The 23222-nt window shown below is 38.0% G+C and overlaps 7 protein-coding genes across 7 annotated transcripts; 3 read left to right on the plus strand and 4 right to left on the minus strand.

Moving 5' to 3' along the window:
• Positions 1-5871: 5871 nt before the first annotated feature.
• On the plus strand, positions 5872-7050 carry MELLADRAFT_101441 (uncharacterized protein; the record flags this gene model as incomplete). The annotated part of the gene is made up of 5 exons (XM_007403731.1): positions 5872-6147; positions 6236-6313; positions 6376-6464; positions 6557-6685; positions 6765-7050. The coding sequence occupies 5 exons, from the start codon at positions 5872-5874 to the stop codon at positions 7048-7050; spliced, it is 858 nt and encodes a 285-aa protein (XP_007403793.1).
• A 714-nt stretch (positions 7051-7764) lies between these two features.
• On the minus strand, positions 7765-8721 carry MELLADRAFT_114961 (uncharacterized protein; the record flags this gene model as incomplete). Its single annotated transcript, XM_007403829.1, has 4 exons — positions 7765-8014; positions 8094-8216; positions 8303-8416; positions 8504-8721. The coding sequence occupies 4 exons, from the start codon at positions 8660-8662 to the stop codon at positions 7916-7918; spliced, it is 495 nt and encodes a 164-aa protein (XP_007403891.1).
• A 1269-nt stretch (positions 8722-9990) lies between these two features.
• MELLADRAFT_87167 (uncharacterized protein) lies at positions 9991-10518 on the minus strand (the record flags this gene model as incomplete). The annotated part of the gene is made up of 4 exons (XM_007403828.1): positions 9991-10019; positions 10116-10210; positions 10302-10393; positions 10516-10518. The coding sequence occupies 4 exons, from the start codon at positions 10516-10518 to the stop codon at positions 9991-9993; spliced, it is 219 nt and encodes a 72-aa protein (XP_007403890.1).
• Positions 10519-10919: 401 nt separating this feature from the next.
• MELLADRAFT_101443 (uncharacterized protein) lies at positions 10920-14734 on the plus strand (the record flags this gene model as incomplete). Its single annotated transcript, XM_007403732.1, has 7 exons — positions 10920-10925; positions 11015-11089; positions 11192-11407; positions 11481-12256; positions 12998-14259; positions 14331-14503; positions 14582-14734. The coding sequence occupies 7 exons, from the start codon at positions 10920-10922 to the stop codon at positions 14732-14734; spliced, it is 2661 nt and encodes an 886-aa protein (XP_007403794.1).
• A 1241-nt stretch (positions 14735-15975) lies between these two features.
• MELLADRAFT_101444 (uncharacterized protein) lies at positions 15976-16763 on the plus strand (the record flags this gene model as incomplete). The annotated part of the gene is made up of 5 exons (XM_007403733.1): positions 15976-16117; positions 16194-16274; positions 16360-16488; positions 16587-16652; positions 16738-16763. The coding sequence occupies 5 exons, from the start codon at positions 15976-15978 to the stop codon at positions 16761-16763; spliced, it is 444 nt and encodes a 147-aa protein (XP_007403795.1).
• Positions 16764-18003: 1240 nt separating this feature from the next.
• Positions 18004-18635, minus strand: MELLADRAFT_101445 (uncharacterized protein; the record flags this gene model as incomplete). The annotated part of the gene is made up of 3 exons (XM_007403827.1): positions 18004-18171; positions 18262-18443; positions 18551-18635. The coding sequence occupies 3 exons, from the start codon at positions 18633-18635 to the stop codon at positions 18004-18006; spliced, it is 435 nt and encodes a 144-aa protein (XP_007403889.1).
• A 563-nt stretch (positions 18636-19198) lies between these two features.
• MELLADRAFT_87169 (uncharacterized protein) lies at positions 19199-22958 on the minus strand (the record flags this gene model as incomplete). Its single annotated transcript, XM_007403826.1, has 11 exons — positions 19199-19575; positions 19665-19716; positions 19804-19979; positions 20056-20159; positions 20227-20334; positions 20417-20686; positions 20775-21042; positions 21144-21534; positions 21628-21735; positions 21810-22585; positions 22685-22958. The coding sequence occupies 11 exons, from the start codon at positions 22956-22958 to the stop codon at positions 19199-19201; spliced, it is 2904 nt and encodes a 967-aa protein (XP_007403888.1).
• Between the last annotated feature and the right edge of the window lie 264 nt (positions 22959-23222).

The following is a 23222-nucleotide window of genomic DNA, read 5'->3' on the forward strand; positions in this document are numbered from 1 at the left end:
GATTGGCCACTTTTTTGCAGTTTCCTCATATTTATATCTGCTATCTTGGATATAGATCCAGAAATCCAAGCGCATAAAAATAGTTTAGAAGCACGGAGGATTCCACTCAATCATGCCTGCAGGTAGCTACCCCATAGGCTAAGAAGGGCTCTGAAAGATAGACTGGCACAGGTACCATTTGCTACTGGATACAAGATTTGGTAAGCAAAAGGAAATCTCTGGCATTGTTGTGGGAAATGAGTTTTGGAAAATAAATTCCTCAGTATAAAGCAAATTCTCTGATGTTGAGTGATGTGGCACCTGCAAAAAATGATAACATCACAAGAGCACCAGATTAATGAAACAAAAATGTTATACAGCTATTTCGAAAATAAAAGTGGTTGTTGTGTTTTCTTTTTTTTTTTTCATATCCGCGGGTAATTTATTTTACCCAATTGGGCTATCAATCCGGATTGGGAGCAGTATAGCCTGCTCCAGCCTCCAGGGCTTCGTGTTCCAAATCCAAATTCTACTCGCAAGCACTTCCTCCAAGCCCCCACCGCACCACATCTCACAAAATATGCCAGTTGGACGAAAACAAGAATGCCACGATACAGTGCCGACATCAAAGTGCAGGCTATCACTCTAATGTCCGAAGGTATGAGTCGACCAGCAGTCAAACGTCATTTGCGATCTTCAGTACACGTGGACACCCTCACCAAATGGAAACATCTATACGAATCTACTCTAGCTGTAGTTCGCAGCGCATCAGATTACGAGAAACGTGGACGTCCCCTCACATTCACAGATGAAGAACGTGAATTCATGGCCGACTTGATCTCCGCTGACCCAACACTTTATCTTGATGAAGTCCAAGAATTAGTGTACAACGAAACCGGCCTGCATACGAACCTGTCAACTATTTCCGATGATCTTATTGATCGTCTCAACTTGACTCGGAAGAAGGTTCAAACCGTCCATCCAGCTCAATGTCCGGTCAAGAGGGCAGCTTACATTAACTCGATTGCCAATCTAGATGCTGATATGCTTGTATTTGCAGGCGAGTTTGTTGATTTTCACCTCTCTCATTCACCTCTTTTTCACTAACGTGGTCTTACATATTAGACAAAAGCGCTGTTGCTGCACGAGAGGTATATAGGCAATATGGACGAGCAATCCGAGGATATCGTACTACACCCCAAAAACAAACTCGTGCGGGAATCCGGTACTCTCTTTTGCCAGCTGTCTGTTTGGATGGACTGTTAGCTGTCTCGTGTCAGGAGGGTAGTTACCTTCGTGATGATTTTGAAGACTTTCTTGAATTCAATCTGGTACGTCTATTTGAACATTTTTGAGTCATCATTTCAAAGATTTTGGAGTTATCATCACTTGCTGACTGGCATCTGTCTCAGTTGCCAAAAATGAATCCATATCCATCTTCAAATTCGGTTCTGATCATCGATAATGCCCGTATTCATCACGGAGGGAGAATCGAGGAGCTGTGTGAAGAGCGTGGGATCCGCTTGATCTACCTTCCACCTTACTCGCCTGATTTTAATCCTATCGAGAAAGCGTTCAGTGCTTTGAAGGCTTATTTTCGTCGCACTCAATTTTTACAAGGTTTGATGCCAGAAGAAATGATCGAGGCTATTGAAGAAGCTGTTCGATTCATATTTACTCGGGAGCTAATGGTTCCTCTCTACAACTCTTCTTGGCTTTTATGAAAGTCTGTGTTCATTTGATTGATCGGTCCGACTCAAATCTTTGAAACATTCAAAAGAGGTCACACATTATTTGATCTTATCATCAGCTTCACCCACTACATCGATAAAATCTAAAACTAAGTCAAACAATGCTTTTCCATCTTTCTCTCAAGTCTATCAACTCGAGAACCACTCTTTTCATGTCTTCTTCCAAATCAAAATCAAGTCTTTCAAAATGTAGTGATTTTAAATCGACCGGTCAACTTTCATCTTTCTCTCAAGTCTATCAACTCGAGAACCACTCTTTTCATGTCTTCTTCCAAATCAAAATCAAGTCTTTCAAAATGTACTGAATTTAAATCGATCGGTCAACTTTCATCTTTCTCTCAAGTCAATCAACTTGATCAACCACTCTTTTCATGTCTTCTTCAGAATCAAAATCAAGTCTTTCAAATGTACTGAATTTAACGTAAATTTAATCGATTGGTCAACTTTTCTTATAATCGATTGGTCAACTTTTCTTATAATCGATTGGTCAACTTTTCTTATTTGATTGTTTCCTTGAATCTTTGCAATTCTGTATGACTTTGGTAGAAATCTGTACTCAATTCATCAATTGGCCCGAGTCAATTTTTCTGATTGTGTTTCTTTCCTTGATTTTTCTACTTCTTCATCCACTATAAAGTATGTAATGAAGAAAAGTTTACTTCGGTTTACTCATGATGAAAGCCAAACAATAATAAACAACTTTTTTATTTGTTTTTCTAAGATTTCTAGATGAATTTCTAAATGGAAACTATCAGTCGATACTATTGACAATGAAATCAAGACAAACTATTGACATTGAAATTGAGAAGTAAACAAAAACTGAAATGAGACAAATGGAAAACTGAGACAAAAAGTTCATTCATTGAGATCACATGGATACAGACAACTGGAGACCGAGACAAAGAGTTACTAATAGGGATGAAAAAGCAGAGACAAAATACTCATCTATTGAGGTCAGATTGATACAACAAACTGAAGACCGATCAGAGAGACCAAGTAGAGTCGCTATTGATACTTGTACATAGTGAATTTCAGATAGATCATAAAGTTGTCATCTTTGATCGCACCCAATCCCATCGTAAATCTTCCAAAGTAAAATCCAAGAAGAACAAACAGTTGCTTTCGCTTTCAAACACTTGAGAAGCCTTCACAAAGTCTCTATTATCAGGAAATTCCTTTTGACCTTCAGACATGAAGATAGGCATTGCTTTTTTTCGGAAGGGAAAAGGTTCTTGTACTGCAGCGGGGTAGGAAGTGTTTGCTGGAACAGGAAGTCGAGATACTCTAGCCTGAAGGATCTCGGCTTCTTGTTTTTTGTATTCATCTATGGAGATCCACTTCCAGCCTTTTCGACGTGGTGGCATCACAAGGCTCACACCTGGAACTTCATTCACCTGAAACAGGGGATTTAGTAATTCATATGAACCAGGATACAAAAATCACGTACAATATCTTGAGCCCAGATTTTAATCATGTTTGTATTCAACCTCTGCAATTCATCTTTGTTTTCTGGATTGATCACTCGAATTGAGCTTTCACCATTAGCTTCACTCTTTGTGAAGCGTGTAGTGAGGTCTTGAATTGCCTTCAGAAGACGAGCCTCGTTCGAATCATCAAGATCGTTCTATGATGGGACAGCAGACATTCAGCTGCATTCGAAATCAAATTTTTGAATAACTTACAGGTGTGGCCTGCCTATGATGGGCTCCTTGGGCTCGGCTTTGCTTGAGTCGAGCAAGATTTCGAGCTACTTTTTCGGCCTGCAGATTGATTTGTCAAAACCAACCCCAATCACAATGATTAAAAAGGACTCACATTGTTCTCCTTTGCCTTTTTAGTCTTTGGATTTGCCTGTACAAAATTCAAATGCATGGATTGCTTCGGGCACTCGAGGCAAGCTGTAATGAAATTGTTATAAGCAGCCTCAGACATGATTTCAAACTCGTTTTTCTTGAGGAAGCTCTTGTGGGCATGGATCCAACCAGTAACTTTCAGATCGCCCTCTGAGAGTGCGAAGTTAAGGGCTTCGGAGATATTTGCCTCGAGTAAATCACATTGACTGAATATCAAAGAACGGAAAAGTTCGAGATCGGTATCATCATTTACTGATACTCGAATCTCCCAATCATTCTTGAGGGGGGTGTAGGTGGGCCAAATCGGTCCTGAAGCCTTTGTTGACCTCTTGGCCCGTGATCGGCTAGATTGAGCGTCTTCGTTAGGTTCATCTGGTACAAAGACCTCAACGTGCACTTTGAAAGCCAGCTCAGTGGTTTTCAAAGATGAGAAATCTGAAGATGAAGAGTCAAACTTGATATCTACAGGGAGAATAATCAACAAGACATACCTTCACAGTCAACCGAGACACCATTGAAACCCAAGTCCTGAGATGTTCCATTCAAAACAGGTGGAGGCGGCAAATCTGAAGACAAAGTGTCAAACTGAATATCTACAGGGAGAATAAACAACAAGACATACCTTCACAATCAACTTCAATAACATTTGAACCTAAGACCCCAGATCTTCCATTCAAATGAGGTGGAGAGAAAGAAAAAGAGGTTGATGGTTGTGATGTTGGAAATGGGGTTGAGCTGGTCTGACTGAACCCTTGATAAGGGAGATGCCCAGGTGCATGCAATGTTGGTGCTTCTCGAGTCAAATCTTGAGCCGGATGGAAGAAGCTTGAAGATGTACCACTATACGAACCACGAGACTGTTGAGCAGTGTTGAAGTTGATGGTTCTTTGATATGGGTGTGATTGATTAAAACTTCGAAAAGACTGTGAATTGTGAGAAGCAGGCATGTTGAGAATGGGCCAATTGTGTGTGGATGGATGTGGCGCTGGCTTCAAGCAAGCAATCCAGTTCAACTGAGCTCGACACTGCCATCAGCCTTTCCCGCGGTTTTCCCGCAGGATTGGAAACCGCGGAAATGAAAAAAATAAAAAAATAAAACACGACAACCACTTTTATTTTCGAAATTGCTGTAAATAATCATGGCATCACAACATTCTTATATGATCAGGAGGAACTTGTTTAAAATATTTGATATCTCCCATGAGATTGATTCCATTGATGAGGATTTGAAGAATTAAAATTGTTGAGGTGAAGAGAGGTGACTTTCAGTCAATTTCATCTCGCAACTTGCACTTGTTTGATCTCTACTATACCTCTCCCACTTTTTTGCTCTTTACCACTTCCAGTCTTCACATCTCTGAAACTCTTACTTGTAAAAAAACTATTTGTTCTTCATAAATATACTGCTGGCTGGAACAAATCCCAAGTGTGAGCCAAGATCCAAAATGGACATTTTTGTGCGCAGTACATATCTGAGGTTGGATGATGTTCATAGGATTTCAATTGTGCTATTCTTGGCCGCGACGAGTATTATCAGGAGAATATACAACCTAAGGGCTCTGATGATTGGAGCCGCAGTTCGCAATGAAGTGATTAAATAGTTTCATCCTGAACGCATACGCCAAAACCAGAAACACCTTCCTGGCAGTGGAGTGCTCTTTCAATGCGCGCGATCCAATGATCATGTTCTCCACCTCAGCTCATTCATTGATGAGACTTTCAATCCAATCATCAGATCAGGGGTTCTACGCAGCTGTTACTCCTGTGGCGGTGAAGGTGTTCTGAACCTCAAGGTTGTCAGAGGTCTCGCATCCCGCAATCCCTACGGATTTTATGGTACTCAAACGCCTTGCTCAGCATCCAATTATTACTTGAACAGGCCTGAAAGTTCTGATTCACTTCAATGAGGCAATATTACAATTCATGAAGATGTCCTTCAGGATCGCCATATCGTTGACGGGCAAGTCGAAGCTTCTGTATGCTCCAGCAGCCTGCTGGTCATTCATTGCGATCGAGAAGCTCGTGGCTGTAAAAGTGGAGCAGGTTTTCAATTTTCTTTTTCTTTTTCAGATCATTCTCTCCGGTAGCCTATCACTATCCGTTATCTACCTCCAAAGTTCAGATCAGAGAGAAAGAATCTCTCATTTGTCTTGGTATATATTGTTTCTTTTCAATTTGATCACATTCGTCTCATCTCCACGCAGAGCTTCGGCTTTTCATTCGCTACGATTTTTTCCGACACTCATTTCTGATTCTTTCTAAGCGGTACGATAAGCGATTTCAACAAAATGGCCTCTAAACCAAAGGCGCCTAGACGGGAGTCGCGATTTCTTTCCACACTTGCCAAATTTCTTTATATGATGATCATTTTCTGTTTGCCGTGTCAAGCTGCAAAGAGTAGATTGGAAAAAAGGATGAGTCCAGGTCCCAGAAGGCTTCCAATCCATCTGGAAAAACGAATGACACAAGTAGACCATATAACCCAACCCTTGTTACACAACGATCTAGTTGGACAACATGATCGTGCTCAATTTCCCGAACATTACGCCACTGCAAAAAAGGCAGTAAGCTAACTGTTTCTCATTTATATATATATCACTATATATAGAAATCCTTGGCTAAAGGATTTCATACAATAATTTCTCATTTCAGGCTCAAACTGGTATTGAAAAACATGATCCACATAAAATAAAGTCGGATCTGGTTGCGTGGCACGCTCCGGAAACATACGTGAGTTTTCTTAAGATCGTAAACCACCTGAGTTGTATTCTCATTTCACACAAGCATTGCAGAGATATAAAACCCAATCCGGTAATCCTACAACTGGAAGTCGCATGTCTCCCACTGACGCGCAGAGCGTCTCAGTGGACGAGGTGCGAAGGTGTGTTCAGCACAACTTTTTAAAGCTCTCAGCTGATCCGGCATAACTGACACGTCCGAAAAAATAATCTGGTTTTCTATTACCGAATCAAGTGAACAACGTCGCTACCTCCCTGAGTGGCTCGCAGACAATCCAAAGGATTTAGAAGCATTTCGAGATTGGTTAGCGAAGAGATTCAGTCGCAAATTCAAACAGTCTGAATTACGAAAATTCACCAATGCGTATGTTAAGATCCATAGATCGAATGCTTCACAACTACAACAAATGGTCCTAAAATTGACTCATCTTTTAAATTTGTAGTCGTGATCAGGAAGATTATGATAAGATTGATGTTTATATGACTTCAGCAAGAAAGAAATGGATGTACAAACGACCTCAAAATCCATACGGGCCACCTCAAAGTCCATACAAGGACCCTCATTATTACTTCAATAAGTGGTGGAACATTCGAAATCGAAGGATTGAATGCTATGGAAATTATTGGAAGTTATTCAAGGTTGGACTTGGGGAAGCCTTAACAGCAGCTAGAAAGAACATTAAATATCTCTTCCGTCGACTTGAATGGTTTTTGAGAAAGGGGAAATGAAAGATTGTTATCAGATATTTTTTGGGGTTTCCGTGTGGCACTGGTGGGTCTTGTGATGATTGAGATCTTGATGTATGACTACTATTTGGGACATCTATCTCTTGCTGATCTCATCTCACTCTTACTGATGTGGTTATATTTTTGTAATCTCTTATGATCAGTTTGTAGTGACTGCTAACTTCTAAGTGTATAAGAAGACAACGCTCTCTTAGACTTTTTGTCACCTTTCTTTTTTTCCTCATCTCATTTCCTATCTGTCACTTTGAGCAGGTTTACTGTGATGCCCATGGCCATAGTGATTTATATCACTCTAGTTATACTAGCTAGGCTTCCCTTCAGTTTATTGTCATTTATTGTATTTGCTCTTGTGTTGATCATGATGATATCAAACTTGCCGTTTCCTATCTGTCACTTCGAGCAGGTTTGCTCTGATCCTTATGGCCATAGTGATTTACATCACTTTAGTTATACTAACTAGACTTCCCTTCAGTCTTTTCTCACAATCACATTGGTGATGAGCTAGAGCACTGCACTGCGTTGAAGCTCAGTCTATGCACAAGATCTCTATCATGTTTTATGACAATTCCAACTCATGTTTATGCATTGCTGAGTTGAGCTGAGTATCTGGCTATACCATCTATTTAGATTTAGCCTCACATAACTGAATATCACACTCAAAATCTTCTCTAAACCAATCAATCAAACAATAAGTTACTCATATACTCAATCGATTTTCAATTATCAAAAGAACAAAGATACTAATACAAAAAGGAAAAATCAGATTTTTTGAAAAAAAGATAAGAAATTTCCACCATTCAAATATAAATGAAAGTGTCGGCAAGAAGGAGAGAATCTGATGATCATCTTAACATGAAATAAGGATAGTCAAAAAGAATAACATCATTTCGAATGGAGGAGCAGAAACAATTGATCCAATCGATTTAGCAGAAGACCCAGTCGTAGACTAAGAAAACGACAATGATAAAAATCGTAAGCTTGGTGAAACGTAATCCAAGGAGATCATAACCAAAGTGAAGACTAACCGAGTTATTAGAATTGATCGGCACAGTATTACTAGTACTGTTCGTAGTCGGATTGTTAACATTAGAAGAATTAGCCGGACTGATCACAGAAGTAGGGATCGTAATTCCAATAGAAGCACAAGTCTAAGCCAAACAAAATGAATCAATAAATCCAAAATAAGTAATCTGATGTAAACGCGTTTGAGTTTGGAAACCAAAGCGTTTCTTACTTTAACACCCCAAGCAGTAGCAGCAGCTGAATCGGCTACCGAACAATCCGTTCCATAACATTTCGTAGAAGCAGTAAGAAAAGTTTCACTTTTACAAAGACAAGCGAAGTCGGTCTAATTGAGAAAAGCAAGTACAAGGTTCATAATGAGTATGGTAAACTTGATTATGATAAGAAAGAGATTGTAAATAGATGGATTTACCTGAGAACAACCTCCACTATTAGTCGTAAGTGATGTAACTAAACAAGATTGACCACAACCTGGTAAACCACTTAAATCTTGTCGTTTTTGAAGATCAATACCCAATCCGATATTTACGAAAAGAGAACCGATGAAGATTAGATTCAAAAGCTTAAACATGACTTTATTTTCTGAGACGAAGATATGATGGAATCTATGAATAGGTTTGAGGTGACGATGATGATGGATGATGGGTGATGGGTGATGGTAATTGAGGATGGTAAAATGGTAAAACGGTAAAAGATAAGGCAATCCAAACTAAACTCCACTTTTTCTTGATTACCAAATTTGTAAAATTAAAATCTTTTAATCCAAAAAGTGAAATCAAAGTTCAAGGAACCACCCCAAAGTATTTTTTAACTTTTAAATTCGGTACACACATACAAAAAGATATATCCTATCCTATAAACAAAAAAACAAGATATCTTACACAGGTAATCAATCTAAAGAATTAAACCTTCTACATATTTCCTTTTTCGATTCTTTCACTTTTTTAGATGCAGAAATTGAAGTGTAAAAGGATACAAACAAAAACCTTACAATCCAATCATCACTTGGTTTGCATTTATTTATGTATTTGGTCAAATCAATTTCTTCAAAAAAAGAGGTTTGGCGCTCACTTTTAATTGCAACCTTATCGAGTGAATTCATCAAGGAGGGGCGATGTGCATGAGCTGATGAAGTATAGTTTCCAAGCCCGCATCAGGTGTTAAATTTACATGTTACCCAGCTCAACTTTCAAGCCTACCTTTTCTTTACTGCCAACTTACGACTCCATATCTCCATCAGACTCCCGTCGGCTTCATTGGATGCTGAATATGGTATGAAAATCTTGACTTGTCATTAAGCAACCTCTTTTGTCTGAATAAATATCCGAATTGAACGTAGTATATTTAATCTTAAGGCAATTCACCCCATTCTTTCAACATTCAAAGACACTGAGCTCCAACATAGACATAACATCACCATACATTTTTGCCCAACTTATACCTGGTAAGCAGAATGTGAATGGATTGCAGTAGGGTGAATATCAAGCTATACAGATTCAAGACATGATCACATATCAATTGAAGATGCATTACAATCTACATGTGTACTTAAGATAGCGAGAACGAGGTTGATCATCCAACGGAAGACTAGATCAAGCTCCCACTCTATCAAATTAATATATATACATATCCAATATTTTTTTGATCTCATTGAATCTTCAAGTTATTTCATAATGGTCTTGATACGCCCTATCGATCTCAAAGACAAAAGGTTGAATTCATGGGCCAAATTCGAGATCCTATTCAAAATTAGAAACCTTGATAGACTCTAATTGGATCGAAGATAATAGGTATTTTTTTGCCAAGGACCAAGGAAGCGAAACCTTGATTTGTGGAGATGACTGGAACGATTTTTACCCAAGATTAATAAGATCTCCCGAGAAAAGAAGTACGAATGCTTTAAGCCCTATCAGACCGTTTCTCATAAGCTAAAGTACAAAAGAAACAAAAACAAAAAAGAATCAGTCACAATTTTCATCCCATTGTGTAGAAAACGAAAATCGATTCGAAAAAAAAACACCGACGATTGTATTGTAGTAATTTTTCAATAAGATCCACATGAGTCAAAACCATTCGACGACAACAATATCTCTTCAAACCTAAAGCGTCCATCGCGTCACTATAATTGATCAAGAGAGAAAAAAAGAAGAAGAAATGTTAAGTGTTTGGATTGAGAATGAAGCTGAGAGTCAAGAAAAAAGACGACTAACCCTTCTGAAACTCCACTTTGTAAGATTTGAAGGTATTGATCCCATACGTTTCCTACCACTTTGCCACATGTAAAACATCTGACTGGAATAATCTTAATGTTGAATGATCGAGATGCATTGAAGTTTTGTTGAATTTGGAAGCAATGGTTAATTTGTGTTGATCATCATGAGGTTCGACAGAGAGTACGTGAGATGCTGAAGTGAATGAACTGACCATTTTTGAAAAATTTGTCAAAGTTTGAGTTGACGATTGCGTGGAGACACGAGTTGAAATCGATATTTGAAGTTTTTTGATTGGTGCAAGTCTTGACAATTAAGTACTTAGTCTTAGTCTACGGTATCGGCTGGTTTTGAAACTGACTTGAGTGTATGCAGCCTTTGCCCTGATGTGTTGTTGCTAAAATTCATAATCTAAGTTTGTTGACCGTTGATCGTTTTATGTACCAGCAACATCCTAAATTGCTTCTCATCACACGAAACCCTCGTCTCATCAGTTAATAATTATATTCTGTTAGTTCCTGCACTCATTACCACTCAGTCTCGAACAACATCAAGGTAGCATCTCAGAGCTTGCCTGTCACTCTTCGATTCAAATTCCGCGAGCTTTCTGGTATCACGATGAAGGTAAGTTTCTTAAAGATCAGCTTCAATCAATCAATACTTCAGTTTTTAGATGAGCTCATAATCAATTCGATTTGACTTTCAAAAATCAGTTCGGAAAACAAATCCAATCTCAACAAATTCCGACTTGGTCGGTAGCTTACCTAGATTATAAAGGACTTAAAAAAGTTTGTAAACCAAATTCTCTTTTTTTTCATTTCTATCTTCTCTTCTTTTTAAGTTTAAAATGATGAGGGACGCGCCTCAACCTTGAAGAAATTGTCCGACAGATTATTAATTCTCTTGCCAAAGGACGCCCAGCAGATGCTGCTCTCCTTGCAGCCGGCGTCAGTCCCGATTTGAATAAGAATCATCTCATCTCACGTCAAGATCATCAACCTCAACCTTTGGTGATCAATGGAGAGTTTAGTGAACCGGATGCGGAAAGTAATCTGAAGGCTCATAAGGCTGCTTTCTTCTTCAAATTGGAGAGAGAGCTCGAAAAGGTTAGATCATTCTTCAATGTTTCCAAGGAGAATATGAGCATCTATCTAACCTTGCTACTTGATTTGATTAAAGATTAACGCATTTTATTTGCAAAAAGAAGCAGATCTCAAAGTAAGACTTCGAACATTAATCGATAAACGAAAGATTGTACAACTTTCTAGAACACGAAAGATGACAAAAACCAATTCAAGTTTTACAACACTTTATGAAGGATTTCGAAATTTTGAAAAAGATTTAAGAAAACTTCAAACGTTTGTTGAAATCAATCAAACTGGATTCCGAAAGATATTAAAAAAATGGGATAAAAGATCTAAATCTACTACCAAAGAACTTTATTTAGCTCGTCAAGTTGAAGTTCAACCGGTTTTCAATCGGGAGTGTATTGCGGAATTAAATGATGTAGCAGCTGCTAATGTTCTAGAGCTTGAAGAGCTATTGATTGATTCTGATGATCACGACTCGCGGCATTGGTCGAGCAATCCTAGCGCTGATGGAATCCCAAGTGATCGGATCATTCCGTTGATTTCAAATCATGAAACAGATGTCGAAATGGATGTGATCGAGTTTGAGGAATTTGAGACTAGTCTTACTAAAGCTGTCCAAGATAATAATCGCGATCAAGTTCAAGAGCTCCTTCGAAATCTTCATGTACCTTCATCACCAGTTGATCAATCTGCACCTATTCGCAATCGGATCAGTCGTATACTTTGGAAAGCGGCACTGCATGAAGAAGATTCTCCTTCCGATGCTACATGTCCCGCAGGAAAAGCCAACAGGATGTCAATCTTGACGCCTTCCTCCGCAATGATGGATCAAGAACTCATTCCATCTTCCAGGCTTGACTTTTCGTTTGTGGATGACATCAGTGGAAGATCCTGCTTACATGAAGCCGCTAGTGTCGGTCGTACTCGTCTCATCCGTCAAGCTGTCGATCATAAGGTCTCAGTCTTGAACATTGATGTCTATGGTCGTCAACCGTTGCATTATGCTGCTATGAATGGACACGCTGCAGCTTGTAATCTTCTTCTCAGTTGTGGTGCCAATGCATACTCATCTGATCACGATGGATATACACCTCTGATTTACGCCGTCACCAAGGGCCACACCGAATGTGTCCGTACTTTGCTCGATAGTGGGGTTACCGTCGACCCGAAACAGCATGCCGACTTCGTTCCATTATCGCTCGCTTGCCAGTATGGCCATCAAGAAATCGCTGTCATGATGCTCAAGCGTGGCGCCCAGATCTTGGCCAATCATGAAGGAATGTGGCCTCAGCATCTTGCGGCTCGTGAAGGTCATGCCGATCTGTTACATCTGTTGGTTGATTCAGGTGCAAATGTTAATGAACTCGATAAATTCAATCAATGGACACCACTTTTTCATGCTGCTAGTGAAGGGCATAGTGTTTGTGTAAAGGTTTTGATCGAAGCACAATCCAATTGTCAAATGTTGGATGAAAGTCGAAAACCCCCAATTCACTACGCTGCATGGCGAGGCCATATTGATTGCGTCAATCTTTTACTTGCTGAAGGCTGTATCGGTCCAAAATCAATTTGTGCTAAGCCCGATGTTGATACCTCACCTTGGAGTATCAATCGAACAGGCCAATCTGCTCCACAGGACGGGTATAAGTCGGGTAGTAGTTTCATGACAGGGGCATCCTCCGAGCTTCAAGGCAACGATCTTGATGTTGATCTGATACCAGATTTGTCATTACCTCCACCGATCATGCCATTCCGGATTTATGGTCACAACTACTTGGACAAGAAGGCACTCATCCAATTATCTCTTGGTCATCCCAATACGTCACGTAACCTTCGTCCTGTTGTTCAACTCTACGGCCAGCCCGAGCTTACTTCACTGAAATTAGTGATTAGTAATCGAGCTGACCCATCTTCAGCTGTTCATAGCACGATCTTACCACTTGATTATGAACATGAATCGTTTGCATTTCATACTGATGCTCTTGATCAATTTGCTCTCGAGTTTGATTTGTTTCCTACTTTTGGAACACGGATCATGGGTAAGGCAGCAGCCCTTCCGTCTACGTTCAGGGATTCATGGAACCATAAATCATATGTGTTACCACTCTTGGACAAACATCTCAAAGTGATTGGCGAGGTAGCCTTTGAGTTGAATGTGATCAGCCCTTTCCAAGGCGTTCAACTTTCGCTTGGTGGACGAGTCGAAACTTATTGGAAAGCTACATCTAATGTATCAGGTGTTGGAACAGGGACAGCAGGAGTCAACCCCTCTTCTATCGAATCTCCAGTCACTTCGCCAGCCGGTACCCCTTCGACGCCTCATCCTACCACTGCCTTTGTTACATCTTCATCACTATCGGGTGAATATGTTCGTGTAATAGTCCAAGTCACTCGCGATGGTGTACCAGTGGTTTATCCTAAAGCTACTTTATCACTGGGAGGTTTAGATGTTCAAATTTGTGCTTTGACGAGTGAACAATTCAATACGTTAGCTATCCAACTCAAATGTACTCTTGATGATATCATACCAGATGTACAGGAAGATTTGACTGCTGCAAGATGGCATACACTTATTGGACAATCAATGGCGTGTTTAAAGGACGTCTTGATTCGTATGCCAGCAAGATTTGGACTTAACCTTGAGATCGAAAGTGGAAAGATTGGTAACCGAGGTGGTATGATTGGAGCTACAATAGGTTATTGTAATGGTTTAGATCTCGATACACTTGTGGACGCTGTACTAAAGACGATTTATGAAGCTGCTGAAACGAATGATCGAACTGGTTCAACAAAGTTAAGGAGAAGATTAGTCCTTTCTTCATTGGATCCATCTGTATGTACAGCCTTGAATTGGAAACAACCTAATTGTGAGTATATTTTTTCGGACATGTTGATCACACTAAGCTGACAAATTTTATGATGAAATCTCTTTGTTTAGATGCCGTCTTCTTTGCTTCATTTTGTGGAGTAGCTGGTTTGAGCTCTGATGGACAATCATTATTAGCTACTAATAGAGAACTAGATGATCGAAGATGTTCAAGTATGATAGAAGCCACCAGATTTGCCAAAGCCAATAATTTACTAGGTGTTATGTTTGATGCTACTTTACTTGTCAGTCTTTTTTTTACATTCTTGATTTTATTTATTACAATGAAACTTATTGATGGGTTTTTCTTTTTGCTTTGATAGTTACGAGTTCCTTCGGTTGTTCAAGGAACTAAAGAACTTGGACTTTTACTTACTACTTTTGGACATGAAAGTGTGATGGGAGCTGATGGACATTTATCTGATGAAGGTGTTTTAAAATATACTATGAATGATAGTTTTGAAAGTGTGGGTTAAACAACAGACATGCAAAACAAGAAAGGAAAGATACATATACACGTCACATATGGTTACTTATGTTGGTTTTTTGATGGATGTTTGAAAGTTTTGTGTAGAAAGTTAAGGTTCTTAGAATAAAAAAACTGTTGGAGGAAAAAAACACAATCATGTACTAGATTGGTTCCTTTAATTTGTTTCTATGGGGTTATCTTTTTTATGGGTTTCACAACAACAACAACCACAAAAAACAATCATTTTTTGGCTTCTTTACACATTTTTTTTTTGGTTTCTTACATTTTGTGGATTCGGTTTTCTTTTTTTTCATTTGTTTTGTAGTATTATTTAAGCTATTTTTATTTTGTGATAAATTTGTAGATTTTGTTTAAATTTGAGTGTTTCTAAATTCTAGAAAAAAAAACAAAAAGATTAAATAGATTGGGTCTTGAAAGTCAAGAGTGATGAAGACAGTTGATGAAAAAGATTGTAATAAATCTAAAATATGATTTGCATACAATTGTTTCCTGCTGACTGGTGTCTGCAGTGAGTTGCACGGAGGACATCAGCTACTTATATAGCCGTCAAGGAAAAGCAGTGGCCAGGACTGTTATTTACCTTTGACTCCTTGATAAGATACAGATTATGTTTACATTGTCCTGGTGTTTGGAGTTGTGCAGTAAAGGAGAGTGCGAAAATGACTTGCCATACAATTTTTCTGTCCAATACTCGGGATCAAGCAAGATCATTCTAAGAGTCCAGGATCAAAGTCTCTTCCTCCTTGGCAACTTTCTTGGCTAAGGAAACTGACACTGACCATTGCTAATTGAATGATTCATTGTAAGCTGCCACAACCTGGAGACCTAAACTTACCAAGTTATCACCAACAGAATCTTGTGACAGATAGGCGTCCTCAAGTCAAAGAAAATCGAGCAGGGTCCAAGTTGTACTCACGCGGAATCCCCCCCGGAATCCGGATATATGAGCGAGTTGCGCATAAACATCATAAACTACATGCACCGCTGAGCCACTGCTTAACTTGAAACAAGGGGCGCTAAATAAATGAACAATTCGGAAGGGTCAAGCTTCAATTCAAACGCACTCTTCTTTGGTGGACTTGAGGACCCTTATCCCTATTGAGTACCACGCCACCAAGAATCTGCAAGCACCGCCAGGTGAACAGAAAGATCTTAAATAGACCGCTTCTACCGTCACCGCTGGATTCCCATCACCTACCAATTCTTTTTTCCTTAACATACCCAAAGATGTCCTCAAAAGGTTTTATCAAGGTTTTTGTCTTGTGTATGATTCTCTCATTACCTGCTTTGATAACAGCGCGCAATAAGCCTGGTATCGCGGCGGTATGTAACTACGGATTTGCTTCGCGCGATTCGGGCGAGACCTCAGGTGAGTGATTTTCATTGCATTCTAGTTTCTTGCATAAATTTCAGATCTAAGTGTTTCTGTTTCTGCTTTGACACAGTTTGTCAGCAGGTAGACGGTGGCTCCTCAAGTGGAAAGTTTTTTGGATTTTTTTGTCAACCTAACAGTTGCGGTGGAGATGGTAAAGTTGCACCACTAGCTCTAGTATTTATACAAACACGCATGATGATTTACACCTAATTGTTCTGTGATCATTACATCGGTAGGTGATATTGTGATTAATATGACTGGTTGTCAACTCCAAAGCGAAGTTTCGAAGAACCTACCTGGTACTCTTCAACAGTGCAAAGCGTATGGTCCAGCCCCTCGCAAGATTAATAATAGGAATGCCTATTGTAAGTACACCTTTTCTTTCTCTCTCTATTGCTCATCCCTTGATCACATCTTTTTCTCAACCAAATCCATGACATCTTCTTTTCACGTATATGTTCAGCTTGCACGAGTATTAAGAATGATATGTATTACTGTCCCCGTGACGTGGGTGTTTCGCCCTACGTATGTAAGTAAAATCTTTCTTTCTTATCATCGCCGAAGTTCAGATATGATTTCTAATCACTTGTCTTTATTGTTCATTCTTTTGATAGCTTGTACGGATTGTCAGCCAATTTAGTAAGCCTGATTGTATCAGTCCCGGTCACAAAAGACTACAAAGAATTTGGGAAATACTATATACATTAAAGAATTTGTAAATATTGAGATCCGATCGACACAAACATGCACGTCATTCTATATGTTTGTAGCTGATTCAATCCAATCATCATACATACATGTATATGGAGAAGTATCTCTTGTTTACCTGTCTTTGGTTCCTTACCTATAAAGTGTTGAGTGCAATCAACTTTACTACAGAGTTAGTGTATACTACCAGCCTTATTTTCAGTGACACATCTTTGGGTTGGTTGCCTTGCTCTTTCGATCTAGGATCAGGCGGATTTCTAGTACCGAAATTTTACCATCTAGCAGATTTTGACCCTGTTTGATCACTTTACTTGGATATTGTTTGATTTGTGACAAAACACTGACCTGCATTTGGCTTTGACTATCATTACATCACACTTGTAATCAAAGAGTGGATAAAACAATTGTTCAGTCAATGTCTAGTGTCCATTTGTTGCTGGTTTACCCTTATGATCAAAGCATCATCAACACATATTTGCTTATTGACTTGCAGTCAACTTAACTGAGTCCCACTACTTCTTGAGCAAGCCTTGATGAGCAGGGGAACTTGTTCATTTTTGTGGTGCAGTCTCAGAGCTTGCAAGATTGAAGGAACCAGAATCTTTTCTTTGGGGAAGTAACCACTTATATCACTTACAGACTCTGTATACGTTTACTAGATTGGCTACTCATATCATAAGCTGTTATACAATCATCTTGCAAAACAAAAGAGAGTTATTCCATCACACAGTGCTATAAGGACGTGAAATTATGAACCAGCTTACTTTTGTCTTGCAGCTTGCCTGGCTATTCTGCATGAGACTAACTTATTGCAAATGAATTTTCTCCACTACATATTTGAGACAGTTGATATGCAAACTTCATTGGATTTACTGATGAATTGTATTTACATTTAAAAACATTCTAACGTCAGTTTGAAAAAGAGACGAATTTTTACATACGTATGTACAAGAATACGAGATTACATTAAATAATAATCTTTTACAACCTTCAAAAAAGATATAATGATTTATGAGAAATTTTAAAAATGGTAAGCACGATAACCTAAGCATTTGATTGAAGTGTTTGTTAACATTTGATTGTTTTTTTTCGTTTCGATAAATTAATGACTAAAAAAAGAAAATATGATTAATCCATTTCTTCAGATCAAATGTAAAACCTTTTTCTTTGTTTTAATTTGATTTATCTGATTTAGTATTAATGATTCCAGTTAAGAATCCAGTAGCAATACCAAAACTTGCACCACCTGGAATTAAACTTAAAACTTTTAAAATTCCACGATGAGCAAAAAAAGTTGAAATGATTAAAGAACCCAAGCTACCACCGATAATTGAAAAATCCTTTTTTCACAAAAAAAAAAAAACAAGAACCAATCCAAAATCAATATTAATGAAATCATCAATACTGAGAAAAAAAAAACTTGGACATACATTTAACCTAACTCTTTCATGAGTTTGTTCTACACGTGGAATCGGTCTTAATGTTGCATTTGCAATTCCAAGACTACCACCAATTCCAAAAGTCAAAACTCCATTTAATCTAAAATATCCTGTGATTGAATTCTTTCTTAATAATAATACAAAGGGTGAAACGATTGATAAAAGTTGTAAACCTACAATGAAGCGGAAAAAATAAATCAGTAAAACATTCTTTTCGTTAATGACTTTGTATTCGTTTTTGTTTAAATTACATATTTGATTGGTTTAGAGAAAAACTTACCAGGTAAAACTGAGTATAGTGTGATTTGATTTGATTTGGTGGTTGGTGATTTGATGGTTTTTGAAGTTTCTTTTTCTGAATCCATCATTCGCTTTGAGTAGACAGAACGAAACGCGTCAATCTAAAGTTTGTATTCTTGAGAAAACAAGATTTGGGAATTCTTGTAGATCTTTAAATATCAAAACCTTTCGAAACAAAACCTCCAAATTTTGAGTGCGGGGTCCGATTTGAAGTTTAATATTTTGCTTCACACATTCAAAAGAACTCACATCAAAATGATGTTGATCAAGACATCAGACTTGAAGATCTGAGCTCCATTGGGCTAATCTTTGGAACTCAAAAATTATAATCTTCAGCCCAAAACTCCGTTTTTCTTGATCAAAATGAAGTTTTTGGCTTCTACACAAACTTGATTGTATTTCATAATCTCTACAACAACTTCAGAATTAGTGATTTCATTCTTATCATGATCAACCAGATGCAAAAGAAAAGATCAAAAATAAATTATTTACATTCTATTAAATAATAGGTTTACAAGTATAAAAAGAAAACATTTTAAAAATAAAGAAAACAGATAAACTAAAACAAATTACAAAACTTTCACTTGGAATTGAATTTTCATCAATCAACTCAAACAAGATAAACACTTTACCAAATCAAATGTCTAACACCTCTAGTAACCCGTGCCAATAAACTTGTCATCTTTTCAACTTCTTCTAAACTTAAAATACATTCTACGAAAATCTTATCTTGAAACCTTTCTACATCAATCGATTCAATCATCTTCAAAATCTCTAAACTGATCTCTTCACAACTCTTTTCATTTTGATGATCACTACTACTCGATCTAATCACTTTAAAGGAAATTATTCTTTCTACTATTGTTTCTTTCAACTCGTTTGTTCTTTGGTTTCCCAATTCCGTCGCTTTCTGGCTTCGCCCCATCATATCGTAATGGATCACAAATCCATAATTTTCTTTTTCATCTTTTTCACTTTCTTCTAAACATGAAGTAATATAAACACCTGTACATAAATGTAAAATCATCATAAAATGACCAAACATCTATCAGTTGGCTTTGTTTTACATGAAACTTTGAGATTTGATCGTTTACCTCTTTGAATCTTGATGATATCATCCAATCCGATCCTCGTAAACTCTTCTACCTATGAGTATACCCACATCAAACGATAAACCCCATCAACATGCGTTCAGGATAAATTTAGCGAGATCTTATGGATGACTTTACCTACTTTTTGTAATCCATAATCGTAATTGACCACATAAATAGCTTTATTACTCAACAATACAACTCGCTCAATAAGTCCTTCACTACATTGTTTTGTATTAGGTTGTAAAGGTGTTAATAAACTCCAACCAGATATTTTAGATTCTCCTTCAGGTAAAACATATTGAGATGCTGTATCAACTGTTTCACAAAAAAAAGCAACATCACATCAAAAACACATCATTCAAGTAAGATCTAGGGGAGGAAAAAAACTTACTAGCAATCGATCTAACTTTTGAAAGTCGAAGTAATTGACCTGGATCAGTGACATTCAAACTATCTTGAAATTGTGAAAAAGTGGCATGGTTAACCCCAAGCGCACTAAAGAACCAAGAAAAATCAATCAAATCCAACTCATCATGTCTTTATGAGATCTTTCAAGGCTTACTAATCAAGCACAGTCTGTTTAAAGAAATCCGTCATAGAATTCAGCCACATCCTTGCCACCGAATTAGTAGCATCATTGACGATCCCTCTCCAATCCCTCTTACCGGTCCTACGTCCCACCAAAAAGAAAACCACCAAGATTCAACTTTAAAGAAAGAGGCCCACAAGAACTTCAATCAATCAACACAAACCTAACAAAATCACCTTTAAGAGCTGATGTACCAGCATACTGTTTACTAATCTGATCACCATTATTGGCCCACATCTCATTAAACGAAACATCCATTCCACCATCTGAATTTGGTGAATTTGAAGGATGATCAGGTAAACCAAGATGAATGAGAAATTGGTTTAAGATTTCTTTTGAAAACCTAGCTTGAACTACATTTGTTCGATCTAAACAATCAATACAAGATGTTCTAATCACACCAGTTTGAAGTTTACCATCTGATGAGAAATAACTGTCAAAAGAAAACCATTGAAAATCAATCTAGCTTAGAAGAAAGCCAAAAAGGATGAGATAAGTTTTTAAAAAAATAAAGAACTTACCCATGTTTGAGTAATTCATCTAATGATTCATCCATCAAATTAGATATCTTTTCATAATGCATTCCTTTACATTCTTTATGAAAATCCCATCCAAGATATTTAATGTTGGATCTCAAATCGGTTGTGGAGGGTTGTTGATTAAGAACTTCAACTTGATGTTCATATTCATTAACCAATTTACCTTCGTTTCCCGTTTTTTCTGCTAAACAAACTATCAATATATCACCATATCGATGAGTTTGTGTAATAAAATGTTTTCGAAGTGCATCTATAACAAAAGCCCAGGACCAGCACCAGAAAGGTTAAGTCATCAATCGAAAATCAAGATTATCAAAACAAATGAAAAACGTTTGAAGAAGATCGATTTACCCAAGTTTTCAATTTGAGTTCCTTCAAGTACAGGTGGAGGTTTAAGTGCCCAAGGAGTTTGATTCCAAAATAATGGAATACTACCTCTGATCTGTACAAAACTCCAAAGTTGATCTTGATGAGGATCCTTAAAAAGATGAGATCCCATCAAGCATTCCGTTTCCACAAAATTAGCCGTCGAACCATTCAAATCGATCCCACGACGTTGATAACGTAATCCGTGTCGTTCGATCGATCTTCTGGAAATGATGCCAAATTCGATCGGATGTAAATCGTTGACTTCAACTTGAGAATCTGTGGCTTTTGAAGTTGAGGATCGGATTGGAATCGGGAAATAAATGGTAGTCGATTCTACATAACCTTGTATGATCACATATATAAGTGAGTTTAACTGTTTTAAAAGTTTGAATTTGATAAACGTTTTTGGAAGAAATACGCACATTAGTCCTAGATTTTGATGGTATATTTAGGAAATTCGACTAACACCAGCTTGAATAAATGGTTCAATCATATGATGATTCCACCAAAATCTTCGATCGGCTTGTTGATAGAGATATTGAGCAGCTTGCGGATCTTGCGCTAATTCCTGATCCTGTATTGTCACCATAACACATGTTCATCAGCCAAACATTCTTTCAAGCGAGTTGATTGATTTTTGCAACGCACCGTCTGTTTTGAATCTCCTGCTATACCGGAAGATGATGATATAGCCACATCAGAGCTTACACTCTCTCTTTGAGAAGATTTCGATTGTGCTTGTAATCGATGAGTGAGATCCCAATCTAAGGCGTAATACATCCCACCATGAGATAACTCAGCACATAACTCTTTCATAATCTTAAGATCAAGTGTTAGACGAGCAGCTGAGTCATGAGTCTTGCTTTCAACTTTGGAGTCTTCTTGAGATGGGCTTGTAACGGTTATAGGAGTGTTCGGCACAGGATCCGAACTTAGTAAAGGAGTGACTGGAATTGAAGCTGATGGTTTATCATGTTCTGGAACGGTTAAAAGGTCCTCTTTTGATACCTGAACTGACACAGAACGACTTGCACGATTAGGTTTAGGTTTCCAAAAAAGTCGTCCTAAGCTAATCTTACGAGCTGAGGCTGTAGAAGGAATAATATGATCTTTAGATAAACTGTCGATGAGTACGGGTGGTGGATCTTCATCAGCTTCTGGAGGACTAGGACTTGAAGTTTCAGGATCTGAACTTTCATCACTTTCACTCGGAAGATCCACTAAAAGGTTTTGATTGATCGTGTTGGATGGAGATGTGAAATCGACTGGAGATTTCCGCTTAAGATAATCTTTTAAGATTAACGTGGCTTTCCTATGATTTAATGGTAAGGCTATTACATGTTTTATGTTATAGATTTTTTTATTTTGAAAAGCTTTGAATGAACCTGAAATTGATTGAGATGAGATCAAAATCAAATATGAATCTGTTAAAATCAAACAGAATAAGTTGAGATCATGAGGATCAGATCAAATAATACGGGTTATCTCAATCTAAAAGATCTTTTGAAGAAAACATGACTCACCATGAAACAATTTAAGAATTCCAACTAATCCATCAAATTCAGCTTTGATTAACGAAGAATCAGATGATAAAGAGCTTGAGGGTTCATTCCATTTCTCGATGACTTCTAATGCCGATTGAGGATGATACTCGAAACTAGCTACCTTGGCGGGTTCGGTTTCTTTCAGTCGACCAGGTTTGATAATTATATTTTGGGATGTAAGATATATTGAGATATGACGAGGTAAGATTGACAAGGTTTCGGTTTGATTTGATGATGTGGGAAGTGATGCCATCGTTTGAATGGTTCAGGTTGATCGATTGTGTTTTGGAAATTGAATCTTCTGGAACATTGATTGAGAATGATCCTGAACAGCGAGGTGGCTCTGGGACCTGGGTGGTGATGTGTTCTGATGTTGTATCTGGTTGGTTCTTGACTTGGATTGAATTAGTTGTTGATCGACCCTTTCTGAATATGAATCTGTACTACCACTCGGTCTTCAGACTCTGACTGGCCGGGGCCCTGATCAAACACACCGAGCTGAAGCTTGCAACGGTCA

This window comes from Melampsora larici-populina, assembly GCF_000204055.1.
Source record: "Melampsora larici-populina 98AG31 unplaced genomic scaffold MELLAscaffold_1, whole genome shotgun sequence".
Taxonomy (NCBI): domain Eukaryota; kingdom Fungi; phylum Basidiomycota; class Pucciniomycetes; order Pucciniales; family Melampsoraceae; genus Melampsora; species Melampsora laricis-populina.